Source organism: Enoplosus armatus, chromosome 3 (assembly GCF_043641665.1).
Source record: "Enoplosus armatus isolate fEnoArm2 chromosome 3, fEnoArm2.hap1, whole genome shotgun sequence".
NCBI lineage: Eukaryota > Metazoa > Chordata > Actinopteri > Centrarchiformes > Enoplosidae > Enoplosus > Enoplosus armatus.
The window spans coordinates 1213768-1231607 of record NC_092182.1 but is presented as its reverse complement, the minus strand read 5'-3'; the positions used below and the strand labels follow the sequence as shown (position 1 = coordinate 1231607).

Genomic DNA, 17840 nt, shown 5'->3' with positions numbered 1-17840 from the left:
TTGCGCTCATCACCGGCAGGGGGGGGGGTGGGGGGCAGTTTATTCAATATAAACACATTTCTTTTTTTCCCCGGGCTGCTCCTCTCCTCTCATTTCATTTCAGATCATCATGTCACGCTCTTGCTCCTGCTTCAAGAGCGACAGACAGGAACACTCGAGCATGCACAAAGACCACGACAACTGTTTCTCCTCAGTAAGTCAAAGGAACACGATCAAATATCTCGCTCACTAGTATTTTACAGAAGAAGTAAATAGTAATCTTGACTTTAATGTCTACAAAGTGATTTTATCTAGGAGGGTGAGGGTGGTTTGGCTGAACAGACAGACAGACAGGCGGTCGGTCATCCTCAGCAGTAGCTGTACGAGTATTTAATGTAGCGGTAGCTCACAGTGCACTGTGATATCTCTGTTAGCAGTGATTAATGTGCCAATTATTGAAGCATTTACTAATTTAGTCCCACACACACACACACACACACACACAAAAAAAACAAATGCTTTATGTATACTGTGCATAGTATTTTGTAAAATAATAATATCAGCTGTTATTATTATAATTGTTATTTACGACAGAACGAATCTCATCAATTAAAACTCTCAGTATTACGCGTAGTTCCACTGTTAAGAAACCAGTCGAGGCTCTGGATGGTTAGGCTGACTCCGGTGAGCCGGAACACCGGAGCCGGTGCGGTTGCCTTTCAGTTAGAGCTTCGAACAAAGACTGCTGGAGCCGCACACAGCCTCACTCAACTGCACACTCGTCTCCGGGTCCGGAGTCGCCTGTCTCCCGCTCCTGGGGTAAAAAAAAAACAAAAAACAAAAGGAAAAGCCACAGCGAGCTGAGCTGCTGAGCAAACAGACTCACCTGAATGTCCGCCCTTCAGTGCTGGCTGCTCGTCCGCCGCCATTTTATTTTTTTAACTATTTTTTTAGAGTCCGATAAACAATATGAAATTCTCTATATGACGTACTGCAACCTGGTAGGGTTTGTTTTCCCAGTCTTTTGTTGTTGTTGTTGTTGTTGGGTTTTTTTTTTCATACAAACTGGAGGAGTCTCTGCAAAACTGTGTGGGCAGGGAAGCAGCCTGTTTCAAATGCCTCTCCTGACGTGGAAGCTCTCAGCTGGCTGAGTGTGCCCCCCACCCCCCCCACCCCCGCTCCCTCTGTGGTTTTCACCGTGCACTCCCTCGATCGGACACAGTACAAAGATCAATAATTATCATCGCGCGATGGCGGGTGGCACTCTTTGCGCGTCACTCGCCACAAATGGCAGTTTTATATCAATCATCTTTCTCACATATTTATGGGATGGTTGTACCTCCCCGGAGAGCGGAGAGAGAAGGGGTAAGGGGGGGGGGGGGGCTGGTGTGCCGGAGCATGTTTTCTGTTGAGAGTGATAGACACAGCACTTGTTCTACTTAGTTGATATCAATGGCAGAAGTTAGTCTGTATCTGCTTAAAGACTATGAGATGGATTTTTTTGTTGTTGTTTTTTTAACTTGTATGTGCAATATGTATTTACTTTTTTTTTGTCTACGAGTAAAATCGGTGGGTGTTCCATTTGGTTTAGTTCTGTTACTTTAGTCTTTTTGTCCCCAGCGTCCTCTGTCATTTCCTCCTCAGTGTTTCAGTACAAGCGCGAGTATCCACATGGATTTCGAAGGGACTGGACCTTCCACGCTGAAAGACGACAAAGCGAAGAAAATAATTGCATGTCACAATGTATCTCCAGGCTATTTTCTAACTATTGTTGTATTCCCAAAACTATATCAGTGTTGCAGTTGACAGTTGTTAAAAATGAATGGTAGAAATAGTTTTGACTTCTGCAATTTACAGCTAACTGGAGTCAGTTATGTATTTGTGTCACTCCAGAGGATAACCAAATCTGTATCTTTACCTGATCCACATACAGCAGTAGTGTACCGGATCTTTAGTGTACAACAGTAGTTACAGCTGGCTGTTACTCACAGCTGTGAGAGGAAAGGTAGAGATGGAAGATGTAGAAGATGGACAGACAGCTGGAATGAGTCACGAATGGAACTCTTTTATCTTCATATTTATCATCTGTCTCTGTCGATGGCTCACATCACGGCTGTCAAGTGATGTCCCGACCATTTTTAGATACTTACTCCAGTTTTCAAGGCACTTCTTCCTAATAGGGTTTACATGTTATAACTCATTTATTTGATTAATAATAAGTGAATTACCTTTTAAGTCTATTAATGGTTAATATGTAATTCACTAGTGATTTACTTGTCATTGATAAGCCATTCATAAGAACAACTTTTGGGTTGCCATGTTCTGAAAAAAATCCCCCAGGCCAGGTTTTTAATCCTCCAGCAAATGTTAGTGAGTCACATCAGCCAGACCAGCACAGCAATGCTAGCTAACGTCCACGTAAAGGTTGCACAATGTAAAAATACACCTACCAGTCGGCCTGAGGAAGAAGGTGCACTCAGCATGCTCGTTTGACCTCAAGGATACACTCAAGATACATGGAATGTAAACACGACTTCATTTACAAGGAAAAACGCCACAGGGCAGCTTTAAGTGGTCAAACTGTCTTCGTGATGAACTGAGGGGGGGGGGGGGGGGGGGGTTCTTTGTTCTGCTAACTGCTGAACCACAGGCTGTATATAAAGATGGCCGACGCGTCTCATCAGAAAAACGAACACTTCAAACAAGCATCAGCGCGATAAGAGCTACCCGAAATGACGGACACCACCTTTGGGGAAAAATGTATTTGACGCCTCGGTGCAGCCAGCCACCAGGGGGCGACGGAGATGTTTTGGCTTCACTTTCAGGGAGCTGTCATGTCGTCCATCTTTATCTACAGTCTGTGTAAATAAAAACCCTGCAGTAGGAGGATGAAGAGAAGAGATTTTTCACAACCTGGTAAACCAAATGTTGTTCTTATCAATAGCTAATCGCTGATCTATGAAGCATTAGTAAAGTATTTATTAACCATTAAAGACGCCATTCGTTACAACCTATAAACCCTCTATAAAGGGTGCCTGATTAGACAGTGGCACTGTTTTTCCAAAATGTCTTTTGCGGGTTTCACGCCCTGGAGGCTACTCCAATATTCGACTCCGATCTGTCAAACGCACCGGATGTATCTAATCCAGCGGAATTGAAGTTCCCGTGAACGCGGCAAAGTGCCAATGCTGAGTGGTCAGTGCATTTTCAATTCGTTTTATTCCGAATAAGCTGGGGGGGCCCAAATGTCATCGACCCACCGCAACCCCCACTGTTTGACCGATGGCAGCCTCCCGTCTTCAGATCGAAGTGTGGAGTAATGGTGCAGACACCAGCCAAGGCGAAACCCGAGCTTTATTAGACGGTGATGGTGTCGTCAGTCTCAACCCTCCAGTTCCTTCAGACGACGGATCTATTGTGAAAAACCTGTCCAGATTCCGTGTGAGGTGCTTCGTTGCATGCCATTGACGTCTACCGTTTCTTTTTTTTTCCTTTTCTCTCTCTCTTTCTCGTTTTTTTTTTTAAGTGTTGTTTTGTTGAGCAGCAGGTTTTGACTAGACCCTAAACTTCCAACGTAGCTTTGATTTCTCTGACTGATGCTTGTTTACACTTAGATGATTTCTGGCCTACTAGTGTGTCTTTTCATTTCAAGTTGTGTCATTCTACTCCGGCATGCATTTCACCTCTGTTTCCACTGCACAGCATAAAGACATGGCAGCGTACTGCTGAGTGTAAATAGCAAATCCACCTGGGGAAATCTAATGTAACTTGATGAGGGTTTGAAAGGGAGGAAGCATTTCAAGGGTGGGTGGGTAGTAAAGAATGAGAGAACATGTGTAAATACTCTGTAAATTATTATTATTATTATTATTACTACTACTACTACTCAATGTCTGCAGTTACATTGAAGCTGCATTCCCGCTCCCCTCTGATATTTACATAATCATCAACTGCTTCTCTCTGCCTCCGACAGCACCGATTATCATAGGATCTAGAGATGAACAGCCAACTGTTACACAGTTACACACCGCTTCTGACTTATTTCCTGAGACGCTCCTGTTCTCTCTTACACTTACAGCCCACTTTTGAAGTCACAGGGAAGGGAAGGAGTGCTCTTATTTTATTATGCATTCTGTTTCTAAGTAGACAAAACCCCTATTGATGTAAAACTAGTACTGTGACGATGTTGAGAACGCAAAATAAAAGCGATATACTGTAAAAAAAAACAAAACCCTGAGCTGCTTCCGAGTGTCTCTGCCTTGTCAAAGAATGCAATTTCGTGGTCTCAGCTGAATGACGGGGTGGGTAGAGTCCAAGGATCACGCTCATAGAGGATATGAATCCAGACTGCACCCAAGAAAAGGTAAGTGGACCTAGAATCTTAGGACTTCTACGGGCTTTTCTACTTAACAGTGGTCTACTGGTGCTTTTCTACCTAAGCGAGACATGCTTCGCGGGGCCATGCATGGCCATCGCTTGCAATTTGGGGCTAAAACCCACCAACCCTGTGATTATTGGACCACTACCTGAGCCACAGCCGCCCAGTACAGAACTAGACTAGGACTTGAGCTAGGTCTGCTAGGAGTATGCTTGACCATGTTTTACATTTCAGACTTCAAACCAGTTGACTGGAGACAGCTGCATTAGAGATAACACTGGTGTCCCCAATTCATAGCTGTGATTACACTGAGCACAATCTAAAGTCCTTTCGGTCTTCCTCTTGGTCAAATCTAGGGTTTTAATATATGGTGTTTAGGGTTAGGTTAATCCTCCAATGAATCAATGTAAGTCAATGTGATTACCCTAAAAGCAGGGCATTAGTCAGGATTTTAGAAATACTGAGGTCATGAGCCCACACAACCCCACCCCACACCCATGATACACTATTTACAAGCCACCAAAACAAAAGTCTATAAAAATGTCTATATTATTATTTCCCACATTTATTTATTCACTCAACTGATCAATCATATTTTCTGTTTTCTGAATTGTATCTCCCTGAGTGCTGCAGGATTGAGTCCTCAAACCCTGAAATGAGTCAGCATTTTTTACACTTCCTGTACCCTCGTCTGGAAGTCACTGGGTTTTTTTTAATGGGTTTTTGGTTAGATACCTGAAATATGGTCTGTGGTTAACACAAGCGTAAGAGATTTACACGTTTTACACATTTTACGACATACAATACGTCAGTAGATACCCCCACTCGTGAATTTTGAAGCTTTTACGTGTCTTAAAAAAGGCGGTTGCTAACAAGCGGCTAAATGAGACTACAGAGGTTGTCGCGGACGTTAAACATCTTCATGCCGAACACGGATAGTCATCTACTCACTAGTCCGCCTATATATCTCTATCTATCTGTCTATGTATCTATATCTATCTATATTCTCTTCAAAGTGAAGCTTAGCGGTGGTGACGTTGAAGTAATGCGACCGTGCTGTAGTTCCTTTATAGCCTAGCGTTAGCTTTTTACTTGTGGCGATTCCATTTATGCTTCAAAAATCATAAAAGTGGTGTTCATTAGTGAAGATTGTCTTGCTGAACAAAACGTGTGAGTATCATAAACTTTTGTTTTGCCACAGAGCTCATTTTCTGCAATAATCCAAAATCCCATGGAACAATCCCATTGGCTTTTAGTCGAAGGAACCAGGGCGACACTAACTTGGCCTACAAAAATATGTCATCCCTGCAACAACTCTATTGACAAAATACTATTTCAAAGCATTTACCACACTGACAGGAATAATTATGGTGGAGAAAATGTATTAATTAATTCCTTGATTTCTTTATTGCCTAAAACAGTCACAGTCAAAAGACACCGCATCAGCCCTCAAAACCTACGGTGTGTAATTTGTGTGTGACTGTAGAATGGAAACCCCTCCTAGGGTCATTAAAGGGATCCTTAAGTCAAAGTAGGCTTTCTGTGCAGTCTCAAGCTGAGGCAACCCTTTCTTTCTCAAGCCCTCCAGAACCACAACAGACAACATTTTCACAGGGTGAGCAGTGCTCCCCATGGCCATGACGAGTCAATTGACCTTTATGTGTCCAAGAAACAATAGCGAGGACGTGACATCTGCGTTCTCATACAACCCTGCCCAAAGGTGACACGAACATGTCCGCGTTTCACTCTTTCACTCCAGCCATCCGACACTACAGAGGCCCTCTCCAGGGGCAGGGAGGCGTTGCATAAACCTAAACACGATTCTCTGGAGGTTGCCACTGCTGATGAAAGTCAAAACAACGCTATACTAAATTCTTTTCTCAGCCTTGCACAGCCAACATGCCTGGCTGCCTGGCTGGCTGTGGCAGGTGGTCTGAGTGACAGTTTGCCCTGTTTGTCTGTCAGGCCCTTGAGGTTGGAGCTAAAAATAGATCCCAGCTTTGAGGGCCACATCCTCAGTGTCGGCAGGACAACGTCATCATGCGGCTGGGAGGGGCCGAGCACAGAGCTCCCTATCCTCTGCCTGCAAACAATGGTTTGCATTGTAGAACTGCACATTCAGTCATACTTACACAGAGCAGCTGTTTGTTTGTTTGTTTTTTGGTATTTCTGTGTGTAGACAGCCTGCTCTTTTTATTCACAGCTTTGTGATGTCTTGTTGGTTTCTGAAATCAGCCTACATTTGAAACATCAGCTTTAAAAACCAAGTTCTCCCTCATTTGATAGTTTTATATATATATTTCGCCTCCACTACTCAGTAGTTCCCTTGTACATTGCGCCACCACGTGGTGTTCACGCGCCACTGTTATGTTGTGTTCAGGTGTTACCGGAAATATCACAAAGGCAATAAAACAAGGAGCAATACAATATGAAATACATACTTTTTTTGAGGGTAGTGAAAATATTTTGTGAAGGATTCGGGCTTTTGGCCACTGTCTGCATAAAATGCTGTTGATAACAGTTGGCGGATTTTTTTCTTTTTCTTTTTTGCGTTGATATTGTATGACATTTTGCTGGAAATGAATATTCTCTCTTTCGAAAATGTAATTAAATTAAAATTGCAGGGAAAAAACGTTAAAAAAAAAAACCCGTCCATTCATAAGATCATAAGACTACAGCGGATGTGTCGGAACGGTCAGTCAATTAAAGTCCATTATCTGTAAACTTCAGTTAATGAATCATCCACAATGTTTTCTTTTTATTTATTTTTTTAAAAATTATTATTAGTGTTTATACATCTTTAACTATGTTGCTAAGCTGTTTCTTTACGCGTTTGAGCCAGTTCACTTGTGTTTGCTGAAGTGACATTCGCAGTTTACGAGGGTCTTTGAAGGTGTTATCTAACCAATGTGTACACATCATCAGCATGCGACAGAAAGGGGTGAAAGGTATCCTGGTTACGTACATCACATCCATGGGCTACGTGAGGCAGAGGAGTCCGACAGCAGAACGATGAATGTAAACAGACTTGCCGTTTTATCGAAAACCGCTCAACTCGGACAGCGGCTGCTCGCCTGTAACGTGAGGCATGCTGGGAAAGAAGCGCTACATCTCCGGCAGCGGAGGTCCTTTAAAACTCACGCGAGAAGCCTCGCTTATGCCAAGGATTTGTTCCTGGGTCAGGTGAACAAGGTAATGGGGACCCGTCAAAGTTAGCCTCGGTGTGACTTAGGTTCAGGGTAAGCTAGTGGCGGAGGTTGTGTCGAAGTGGCTCTGTCGATATGTGTTAAAACTGAACAAAAGCAAGCTAACCCTAACCAAACCGCCTTCCGAGATGCTTAACCGTACCCTAACCCCCGCCCCAACCTGTGCTACGCCATAACCTGACCGACTCACTGTTGGAAGGGGGTCGGGGGGGAGCAGACTTCGACACAAGACCTGAAAAAGACTCGAAGCTTCGGGGCTTCAAACGCATCGAGTAGCTACAGTGACATCTGGTGACTTGCGTAGCCACTACTAGAGGCTACTCTAGTAGTGGCTACGCAAGTCACCAGTACTTTCTATTACATAGTGTATGTATAGTAGCCTCTAGTAGTGGCATAGAAGTTTCTATTACATAGTGTATGTATAGTAGCCTCTAGTAGTGGCATAGTAGTTTCTGTTTAACCCTATTCTTATTTATATTTTATACATTTCTCTCTGTATGTGTACTTATATCTGTCTTTGTGCTGCTCCCGAATTTCTCCTCTGTTTATGCCATCTTATGGCATAAACAGAGGAGAAATTAACAAACACTCAGGGGTCTTGAGTATTTGGATCAACTGGTCATCTCTTTTCTAAAACGGTCCGTTTCCCCTCCAGGCTGAGGTCTTCCCTTATCCAGAAATCGGGAATGAGGAAGCTGAGGAGATCAAGCAGCTTGTTGCGCCGGTGGAAAAATTCTTCAGCGAGGAAGGTGAGAGAAGGCGGTCTGATGGATGAAACTGCGAATGCCATTAGCGTGCCGCAGCATATGTTATAACATGTAAACCGAGTTAAGAGCTTGCAGTCTGTTGTGTTTGAGTCATTTGGTGAGATGTTTATTGTGATTTCAGTTGACTCGGCGAAGATCGACAGAGAAGCCAAAATCCCCCCAGAGACGATGAGTGGGTTGAAGGAGCTCGGGCTCTTTGGGATCATGGTCCCTGAGGAGTATGGTAAGATCGGTGTGACCTGGAGGTTCAAACGTAGCCCAGTTACAGCGTGAGTGTTTGTTAAGTGGAGCTTTACTGAGGCTGATGGGGCTGTCATCAGTTTTGCAGGTATTAGATCATAAACCAAAGTATTTGGACACATTTTCAAAGTTAAGGGTTCACCAAAGTGATAACAGTTCATCCGGAGGGGGACTTGAATATCTGTTCCAAATTTTAAGCAACCACAAATGTCAACCTCATGGTGGCACTAGAGAAAAAGCCAGGGGGATCACCAAAGATTCATCCTCTGGGGACTATGGATGTTTTTAATATATCAACATTATTTGCAAGGGTTGATATGAAACTTTATACAGTCTGGACCACAGACTGTATAGATAAAGATGGACGCATAAGTGAAGCCAAAACGTCTCGATTGCCCCCTGGTGGCTAGCTGCAGTATAAGTCATGAGTCCACTTCAGGCCAAATTCACTTTGACAGTTGGGTCAGTTTGCTCTCTACCTGGGGGCTATGTGGTGTGTGTACTCAGCAGTTAATGTGTCTCAAATATTAGTCCACACATTTGAACTCAACGCAACATGAGCTCTGCATGGATCGTGATGGAGTTTCCCTATACATCGCAACAGTTTATACTGAGTTTAAAATGCTGTGTCCATGGCTCATGCAAGTGAGACATACAGTAATAAAAGCCCGAACGTGTCTTCCTAGCACAAGTTGGAGGCGGTGTCTTTTTTTTAATTAATTAATTTTTTTCGTCATCCCAGGGGGTCTCGGGTTGTCCAACACCATGTATGCGCGGCTGGCAGAGATCATCTCATTAGATGCCTCTATTGCTGTAACACTGGCTGCGCATCAAGCCATCGGACTGAAGGTAAAATTGAAACTTTCCTCTCTAGCAGGAAAGTGGAGGAACGCTTGAGTCCACGATAACTGGTATCGTAGCAGTGCGTCAGGTTTGCTAACAGCTGTTTGGTGTTTCAGGGGATTCTGATAGCAGGAAATGAAGCCCAGAAGCAGAAGTATCTGCCGAAACTGTCCTCAGGAGAACACATCGCCGCTTTCTGTCTGACAGAGCCTGGAAGGTAAAGGCACCGACACCTCATCAGTTGGAGTCTAATGTCACTCTTTATTTATATTATGACACACACAAATTGAAGCTTTGTTTTCGCCATCAAGGTTGTTTGTTTGTAGTACCTGTGGTTCGGTTGGTTTTTACAAGAGCACAAGCTGGAAACAAACAAAAGTTTCTGTTTACATTCGCTGTTTCTCATCAGAACACACTGTGTGTATCCTGAGGGTCTAACAGATCTGCTAAATGCATTTCCGTCAATGCTGTTTTTAAAAACATTTAAAACTGATATTAAATAGCACGTTTTTGTCTGATACAGCATCATGTGGGCTCTGTATATCCCTTGTCCTTTGTTCTCCTTTGAGAAAAGATCTAAAAGCAAAAGGGAGAAATATATATTTTCATGATGGCGCCCCCCCCAAGTTTTGCATTAAGTTGTCTAATACTGTTGGAAGAACTTGTTTCCATACAGCCAGTCAAGTCTTGCATAAAGCTGCAACATCAGTGCTCTGTCATCGGCAGACAGTCACACTGACTAACAGCCAATCAGCAGCCTGCCAGTTTGGTCCTGTTAGATGCTGCCGTGGTTCTTTCTCTTTAATACCACCACCAACTCGCTGTCTGTCCATGACATGGAGCTGCAGCGCAAGTTTGTTTACTTTGACTCTTGGTCCCTACGGTGTAACACTGGCTGCCTGCCAGCTGCTGTCAATCAAACACACACCCGCCCCTCCAGCTGGCTGAGACGAAAAGGAGCATTTCGGATGTTTCCCCCCCAAAAAACACTGGAGAATACATTCAAGGCGTTGACATTATTTTTGTCCTTTCGTTTCTTTGCACGCCACCAACCGTCAATCAGCAGATCCAGTATCCTCGCGCGTGATACAAGCAAAACAGTGACCCACTCATAAAGACATTGCTCCTTAGTGGTCAAAAACACTACAGGGTGCCTTTTTTTTAAAAATAGTAATGTAGCACAGAGCAGAAGTATTATTGCTATGATTGCGTGCAGTTTGATAGACAATGCCTACATAACATATTTGAAATGTTATGCAGGCTTTTAATGTCAGAGTGATAACAGATCTCTACAAAGTGGTCTGAATGAAATACAAATATAAAATACAAATGAGTTGTTTGCTTAAGTATTCACCTGCTTTTAATAGGAATCAGTGCTGTAGCCAAAGGGTTTTAGAAGTCGCATAATTGGCTGGTGGTAGAACAAATACACATCTGTCTCTCTGTCTGTAGTATAAATACACCTGTCTCAACTTTTGGTGAGTCAGTATTGTGGCAAAACCTCCACCGTGATGACAAAGGAACACTTTATGGTACATGAACCATACTCGAGACCACCTTTTCAAGCGGACCTGGGTACGGTACGCAGTGTTCACACTAACCAAAACGAACTGTACTTTGGGGTCAAGTGTACTCTGAACCGGGCCCGGGTCCCCGATGGAAAAGCGCCCCTTAGAGCAGTGGTTAAATGCTGACCAGACTATGTTTGAGGAGTCCAATTACGATTCCAATAACGATTTTAAGGGACGCCTTCCCAACCAATAAAATCGGTGACAGCATCTCTTATATACTTCTTATCTCAGTATACTGTATGTTTGGATTAGCTCCACTTACATCCACTTGTACTGACCATTTCAGTGGAAGTGATGCAGCCTCCATTCAGACCCGCGCAACTCTGTCAGAAGACCGGAAACATTACCTGATCAGCGGGTCAAAGGTGAGAGGACTCAAAAAGCTCCCAGATGTTTCATGTGGACTTCAAAGTTACATCACAATCCTCTTGCATTATTCGTTTGGCCTTCAAGCTCTGAAGATTTTTCTGTGTTATCAGATTTGGATTTCAAACGGAGGCATGGCAGATATTATGACAGTGTTCGCCAGGACGGAGGTGGTCGAAGACGGCGTGAAGAAAGATAAGATTTCAGCGTTTATCGTGGAGAGGGCTTTCGGGGGCATCACCAGCGGCAAGCCTGAGGACAAACTGGGCATCCGGGGCTCCAACAGTAAGCCTCTCATGAGTTTGGATAAAAAGATGAACACTTGGGAGTGGTCTCTGCAGAGTTTGTGCCTTTTCATGTCATTTTTAGCGAAACCCTTTTGACCTTTTTGTTTTTTCAGCTTGTGAAGTGTCCTATGACAACGTCCCAGTGCCAGTGGAGAATGTAATAGGAGAAATAGGTGGTGGATTCAAGGTAAGCTTTATCTGTCCTCTACACAACTGAATCTGCATGGTTGCATTGATTTGTACACCAAACCTTTGCTTTGTGTTGGACAGATTGCCATGAACATCCTGAACTCAGGGAGGTTCAGCATGGGCAGTTCTTCAGCTGGAATTATTAAAAAATTGATAGGTAAAAACCTGCACTGATTAAGACTTTCTGTGTTTTGGGGGGGGGGGGGTTAGTAAAATGTCTTCAGTTCTACATCATCCCTGTCCGACTTTCTGTAGAAATGACCTCCGAGTACGCCGCAACCAGGAAGCAGTTTAACAAAAGCCTGGGGGAATTCGGTATGATTCAGGTAAGATCGATTGGCGTCTTATGAATAATCTCCTCCTCTCAGTCTGGTCAGACGTGAATACGGTGTGTGTGCTTGCCCCGTTACTGTAGGAGAAGTTTGCACTGATGGCCCTTAATGCCTTCGTGATGGAGAGCATGGCGTACCTGACGGCAGGGATGATGGACAGACCGGGTCTTCCGGACTGTTCTCTGGAGGCCGCCATGGTCAAGGTCAGACCGCTTCGTCCGCTTTGTTCATAGAAATCATACCACTATAAAACAAAATGTTTCATGATATCGTATTCTCCATCTTCTGCTCAGGTGTTCAGCTCAGAGGGAGGCTGGATTTGTGTCAGTGAAGCTCTTCAGATCCTCGGAGGTCTGGGTTACACGAAGAACTACCCCTACGAGCGCTACGTCAGGGACTGTCGCATCCTGCCCATCTTTGAGGTAGTGTAATAATTATTACCACTGAGGACGCTGAAGGTCTTGTCCTCTGACATATTTATGGGAGTTTTTAGACATGAAGAGGAGTTTACATTCTTGGATTCTACTCTCATTTTACACGTTTTTCTTTTTTTAGAGATTGACTGATATTCTTTAGACTAAATGTCGTTTAAACAAGAGTTTCAGCAAAGGCTCTGAAACAACATTTAGACCATTTGAGATCCATTTTTAGAAAATTTCATAAACAGTTAAATAAATATAATGTGAAATTTTGTGATTTTCCTTTTTTTTGTTTTTTTTTAATGAGAAATATCTACAGAGTTTGGTTGGTGGTGACTCAAAAATGTTTGAAGCGGGTGAGACTCTTTGGACCCCAGTATTTCTAAAACATGTACTGTTGTTGGTTTGTTCAGATGATCCGTTCTGTAAGTGGCCAGCAGGTGGAATCAAAGAGTTTTGTTTTTTTTTAGCTGTGGGTTAATCATTCTTTCTGTAGCTGGATAAATGGACTGAGCAGATTTTTCAGTTTTTTCTGTGTCATAATCACTCATAATTTTTCAGGATTCATGGTTTTCCATGTTCACGACCCTCTCATGCTTTCACTGAGAGGACCATTTGGAACTCTTGCAAATATCAAAATGTAGTGTGGTGCCCTATGATCCCACAGTGTGCCCCCACCCACCCACACACACACCACCTTTTTTAGATGTTGTTGTCTGATTTCAGGGGACCAATGAAATCCTGAGGATGTACATCGCTCTCACTGGAATGCAGTATGCTGGCAAAGTCCTTACAGGGAAAATCAAGTAAGAATATGAAGGTTGTGTCAAGCAGGGAAATATTTCATATTATATTGATTGATTGTGACATATGACTAGACATAGGTGGTGATTTTGGTTAGCGCTGCATTGGGGCCACTTTGGGGCAGACCTCCAAAATAACCTGAAAATCACATACATGTTTGACATATTGTCTTTTTATAAACTTGTTATTGCTAATGCATTAGCAAAGAGTTGCCTGAGCAACAGAGCACAGAGCTTTTTCACAGAGAGTTTTGTTTCTGGCCTGTATTTACTCTCCTTTTAATTCTGTTTGGCACTGCTAGCTGCTCACCATGCTAGTCGCTAACTTTATCTGCTGTCTTGCGCCGAGCAGGAAGCGTGTGAAGCTGGTTTGTCAGAGGCTTTCTCTGGTCTTAAAGGCTGCGTCACGGATAAAACATTTAATTTTCAGAGATAATTAAATCATTTTAGCTGCTTAAAACGACCTGTGAATCTGTGTGGCCTTGATAGCTACGTTACTGATTTTCTTGTGTGTGTGTGAACAGTCTTTTCTCTGCTCTGCCTGCAGGGAGATGAAGAAAGGAAATATAGGTCTTGCTTTGAGCATGGTGGGCAAGAAACTGAAGAACTCACTCGGAGGGTCAGTGGACCTCGGCCTGACGGGAAAAGATGGAGTGGTGCATCCTAGCATGGCAGTAAGAACTTGATTTGAACTTTTTTTAAAGGACCCCTTCGATGAATTCATTGTTTTCAAGAAGCTCAGGAGTTTTCTGTTTTACAGGAAAGTGCAAAGAAGTTGGAACAGAACATCAGCCTTTTTGGATCGACTGTGGAGAGCCTGCTGTACAGATATGGAAAGGTAACATTTGATTGATTTTTTTTTTTTTTTTTTTTTTACATTCTGGGATTTTCCTGTATCCAATTCTTTTGAACAAAATTCCCATTTGTCTTAAACGGCAGAACGCAAGTGTTGTGAGATCTGTTCATATCTTCTGTTTCTGAGGTGCTGTTGGTCTGTTAAGACAGCTGCTCCAAAGTCGTCTCTTTTTCTTCCATGACTGTGCTTTTGTAATCACGGCTTTCCCAAAGAAGCTATAAACATCATGGAAACTGGTCCGCTTTCCAAATCCCTACTTCCTGTATCATTTGCCTCTGTTTTGATCCAGTATATGAGAAGTGTCCTCAGAGGGCTTTCATCACACTAAAATCTTCAGCTGCTGAAGATGCAGAAGTTAATAACTGGATTTTTTCTTTTAATTACCACACATACTAATGTTGGTAGCTTGACGTGGTTAGCGAAGGCTTGACTGTGTGTGCTGCCATAAATGTGCAGTGTCCTCTATGGGATTCACGCCCAGTCTACTTCACAGTTGTGTACTTTGACACAGGATAACTCCTAAATCCCTCCTACTGAGAGGTCAGTTTTGGTCTTAAGCCTCATAAAGCTTTGATCCTACCAAGAGAAGAACAACAACTTGAGAGCAAAATCCAAACTGCTTCCTAAGCAGCAGAAAAAAAACGAAAAAAAGCTGTCCTCTTTTTGGTACCAACCACCAAAAGTCTCTCTTGATGGAAAAAATGATAAAAAGGTACACAATTAGTTTTTAACCCGCTGCATTATAGAGACTAACTCAAGCAGAAGTAGTTTGATCATGGCTGAAGTGTCCTTGTTTTTGTCAGACCATAGTGGATGAACAGCTCGTCCTGAAGAGAGTAGCAGATGTGCTGATCAACATCTACGCCATGACAGCTGTCCTATCCAGAGCCAGCCGCTCCATCAGCATCGGCGTCAGGAATCACGACTATGAGGTGAGAAGGAATCTCACATTAACCATTAATGGCCCAGCTACTAAACGACATGCATGGTCAACGTTACTCCAACAAAGCAGCAGAGTCAAAGAGTGGAGGAAAGTGTGTCCACGGTCACGACTTCAAAGGCTAAAGGCCTCCTATACACCTGGAATGAATCTTCATCTTGAATCCATTTCTCTTTTTTCATAGTGAAGGCAGTTTTCCATTTACCTCACCGCATTGGTACACACATCAGTTCCTCAGCTGCCTCACTCGCCCCATATACCACTGGTCCATATTTATGCGCAGATGGGGAAGAATCAAACCATCGATGAGTTCAGCCTGCCATAGACCATATTCACACGGCGGCCATTTTCCTCTGACGTCACGCTCAGAAGGGGGCTCAAAAGCTGTTATCGTGTCGGATCTGACAAATCGTTATCATCTCACCGCTTCCAGAGTGATCAGCAACTGAAAAGACGATAGTGAAAATCCAGGTGGACATCGGGCTGTTAGCTAGGAAGTGGTTGAATGCTAACGTTGGATGCCAACCGGTAGTTAATGGGTTATCAAATATGTTGTTTTACTTTGAAATATGGCCCGATGTCCAGATGTCCAGCTCTTTTCAGTTGCTGATTAACCGGGAAGCGGTGAGATGATTTGTCAGATCCGACATGATAACAGCATTTGAGCTTTCCACCCCGAGCGTGACGTCAGAGGAAAATGGCCGCCGTGTGAATGTGGTCTATTAAGCTGGCTGCAGTCGTTTGCTCTCCACATAGGGATTTTGATTACTAGACGGCAAACACATACGTTTAGTGAGGGGTCATATTTTGCCACTATTTTTCAAGCCCTACAACATTGAAAATCTCCCCCTTTCCACCTTTTGAAATGTCTTTTAAAACAAGCACCCACTCTACACGTGCATTGCAGTTACACTGATACACAACAGTTAACTCGTCGCATTTGATTACAATGTAATAATCCAGGAAGCAGGTCCGGTCTTAATTAAGATTAGTAAAGTTACCAGGCTTAATAAAACAAAGGTTATCTAATTAGAGGAGGCTGTTTTCACTTACTGCGGCGTGTTGTAGTCTACCGAAAGCAACTAAAGCGGTAGCAGCGGTCGCAACGTGTCGTCACCTCTGAGTTTGTACTCTCCACCTTCATCAGTTTGTATCAGAGCAGACTGAGGTGGAGAAAGGGCACAGGATGGCTGGAGGGTTAACACCAGCTGTAGGTCCTGTGGTGTAATCAGAAACAGTGACGTGAAGCAAAGGAGCGCAAACTAAATCACAGCGAGACATTAAAGGCAGCGGTGAATGCTTTGTATTATCCTCCTCTGTGTTTCAGATGGGACGCCCTGTTGTTCCTCTCCCCTGTCGCTACAGGCATAGATGGCAGCAAACACAGTGGTCCACACACAGACTGCAGTAGAGATCCTGTCTTAACTGAATTCCATGTCTTTTTGGAGACTGAGGATCACAAGCTTAACACGGGCTTCAAACATTAGGCTTCGTTCCACTGCCATTGTAAAGTTGTTTGGTTCTGTAGCTGCTGACTTTGACTTAAGTTATTGATGACAATTGAACCAACAAATGAAACATTCTGACGTTTTGTGCTTTTACCCGCCTCCTGCTGCGTCATGTTTGAGTTTCCCACTTGGATTCATGCCTGCAGGTTTTGATGAATGAGCCTTGTTTCTTTTTCTAGGTGCTGCTTGCAAACACTTTCTGCAGCGACGCGTTCTTCAAGAACAATTACTTGATGACTCAGTTGCAAAAACGTAAGTACAACACACAATGGTAATTGAGAACAGCCCCTTGCCTTTTTTTTTTTTTTTTTTACTGCATCTCAAGTACAAAAGACTCGCATGTGTTGTGGAATTTCCCCACCAAGCCCCACATACCAACACTCAAACCTCCCGCTGCTTTCATTTTCACACTGTGTGAATTTGTTTTTTTGGTTTTAATGACCTGTATGTAATCCAGAGTTATGCTGTGACATGATCCAGACAGATGCGAATGTTGTGTTTTGTGTTTTAACAATGAAAGAGGCTTGTTTTTTTTTTTTTTGTAATTCCCATCTCAATCCGTTCCAGACTCTCCTGAGAACAACGATGCCAACATCAAGAAGATCGCCAGGGAGGTCCTGGAGAACAGAGCCTACGTCTGCTCTCACCCTCTGGAAAGAACATACTGAGCTCTCCCATGGGACCGTAATACTGTCTCCTCCGTTCTTCTGTTGGTACTTTTGTTTGACATTATATGTACACTTGATTAAAGAGATTTCTGCAATTTATTAACCATGGCTTCAAAGATAACCCCTTTGGATGATGGGCGCTCTCTTCTGATCAAGTTTGAACTAAAATGCTCTTTAGGTTTTTAGTATTTAATTCTCGCTCATGAGCCTATTTGGTATACAAGATACAGTTTTTGTGGATTCTGGCTTCCACAATATTCCTCAAGGGCTGGACACCTGACGTATGTGTCTTCCTGTTGGGTGCATACTTTTGAAAAGTGAAGATACTCTTCTCCTTGTCTGTCAGAGGCAGGGCGGTCCGCTTGTACAGTGACGAGTGCTGCTTACTGAATCCACTGTAACAGAACATGAACACAAAAAGCTTTTATTACTATTCTCTGGTATCTGTGGAGTTTCTTTTTTCTTTTTTTTTGTGTGTGTGGGGGGGG

At 43.3% G+C, this 17840-nt stretch overlaps 1 protein-coding gene across 1 annotated transcript; it reads left to right on the top strand.

Moving 5' to 3' along the window:
• The first annotated feature begins 7345 nt into the window (after positions 1 to 7345).
• acad9 (acyl-CoA dehydrogenase family, member 9) lies at positions 7346 to 17451 on the top strand. The gene is made up of 18 exons (XM_070902076.1): positions 7346 to 7549; positions 8219 to 8312; positions 8452 to 8553; positions 9313 to 9419; positions 9530 to 9630; positions 11271 to 11349; positions 11464 to 11635; positions 11751 to 11824; positions 11908 to 11983; positions 12082 to 12152; positions 12242 to 12361; positions 12452 to 12580; positions 13304 to 13383; positions 13928 to 14054; positions 14141 to 14218; positions 15040 to 15168; positions 16864 to 16936; positions 17252 to 17451. Exons 1-18 carry the CDS (start codon positions 7370 to 7372, stop codon positions 17350 to 17352), a joined length of 1893 nt encoding a protein of 630 aa, XP_070758177.1. The 5' UTR covers positions 7346 to 7369; the 3' UTR covers positions 17353 to 17451.
• Positions 17452 to 17840: the final 389 nt, after the last annotated feature.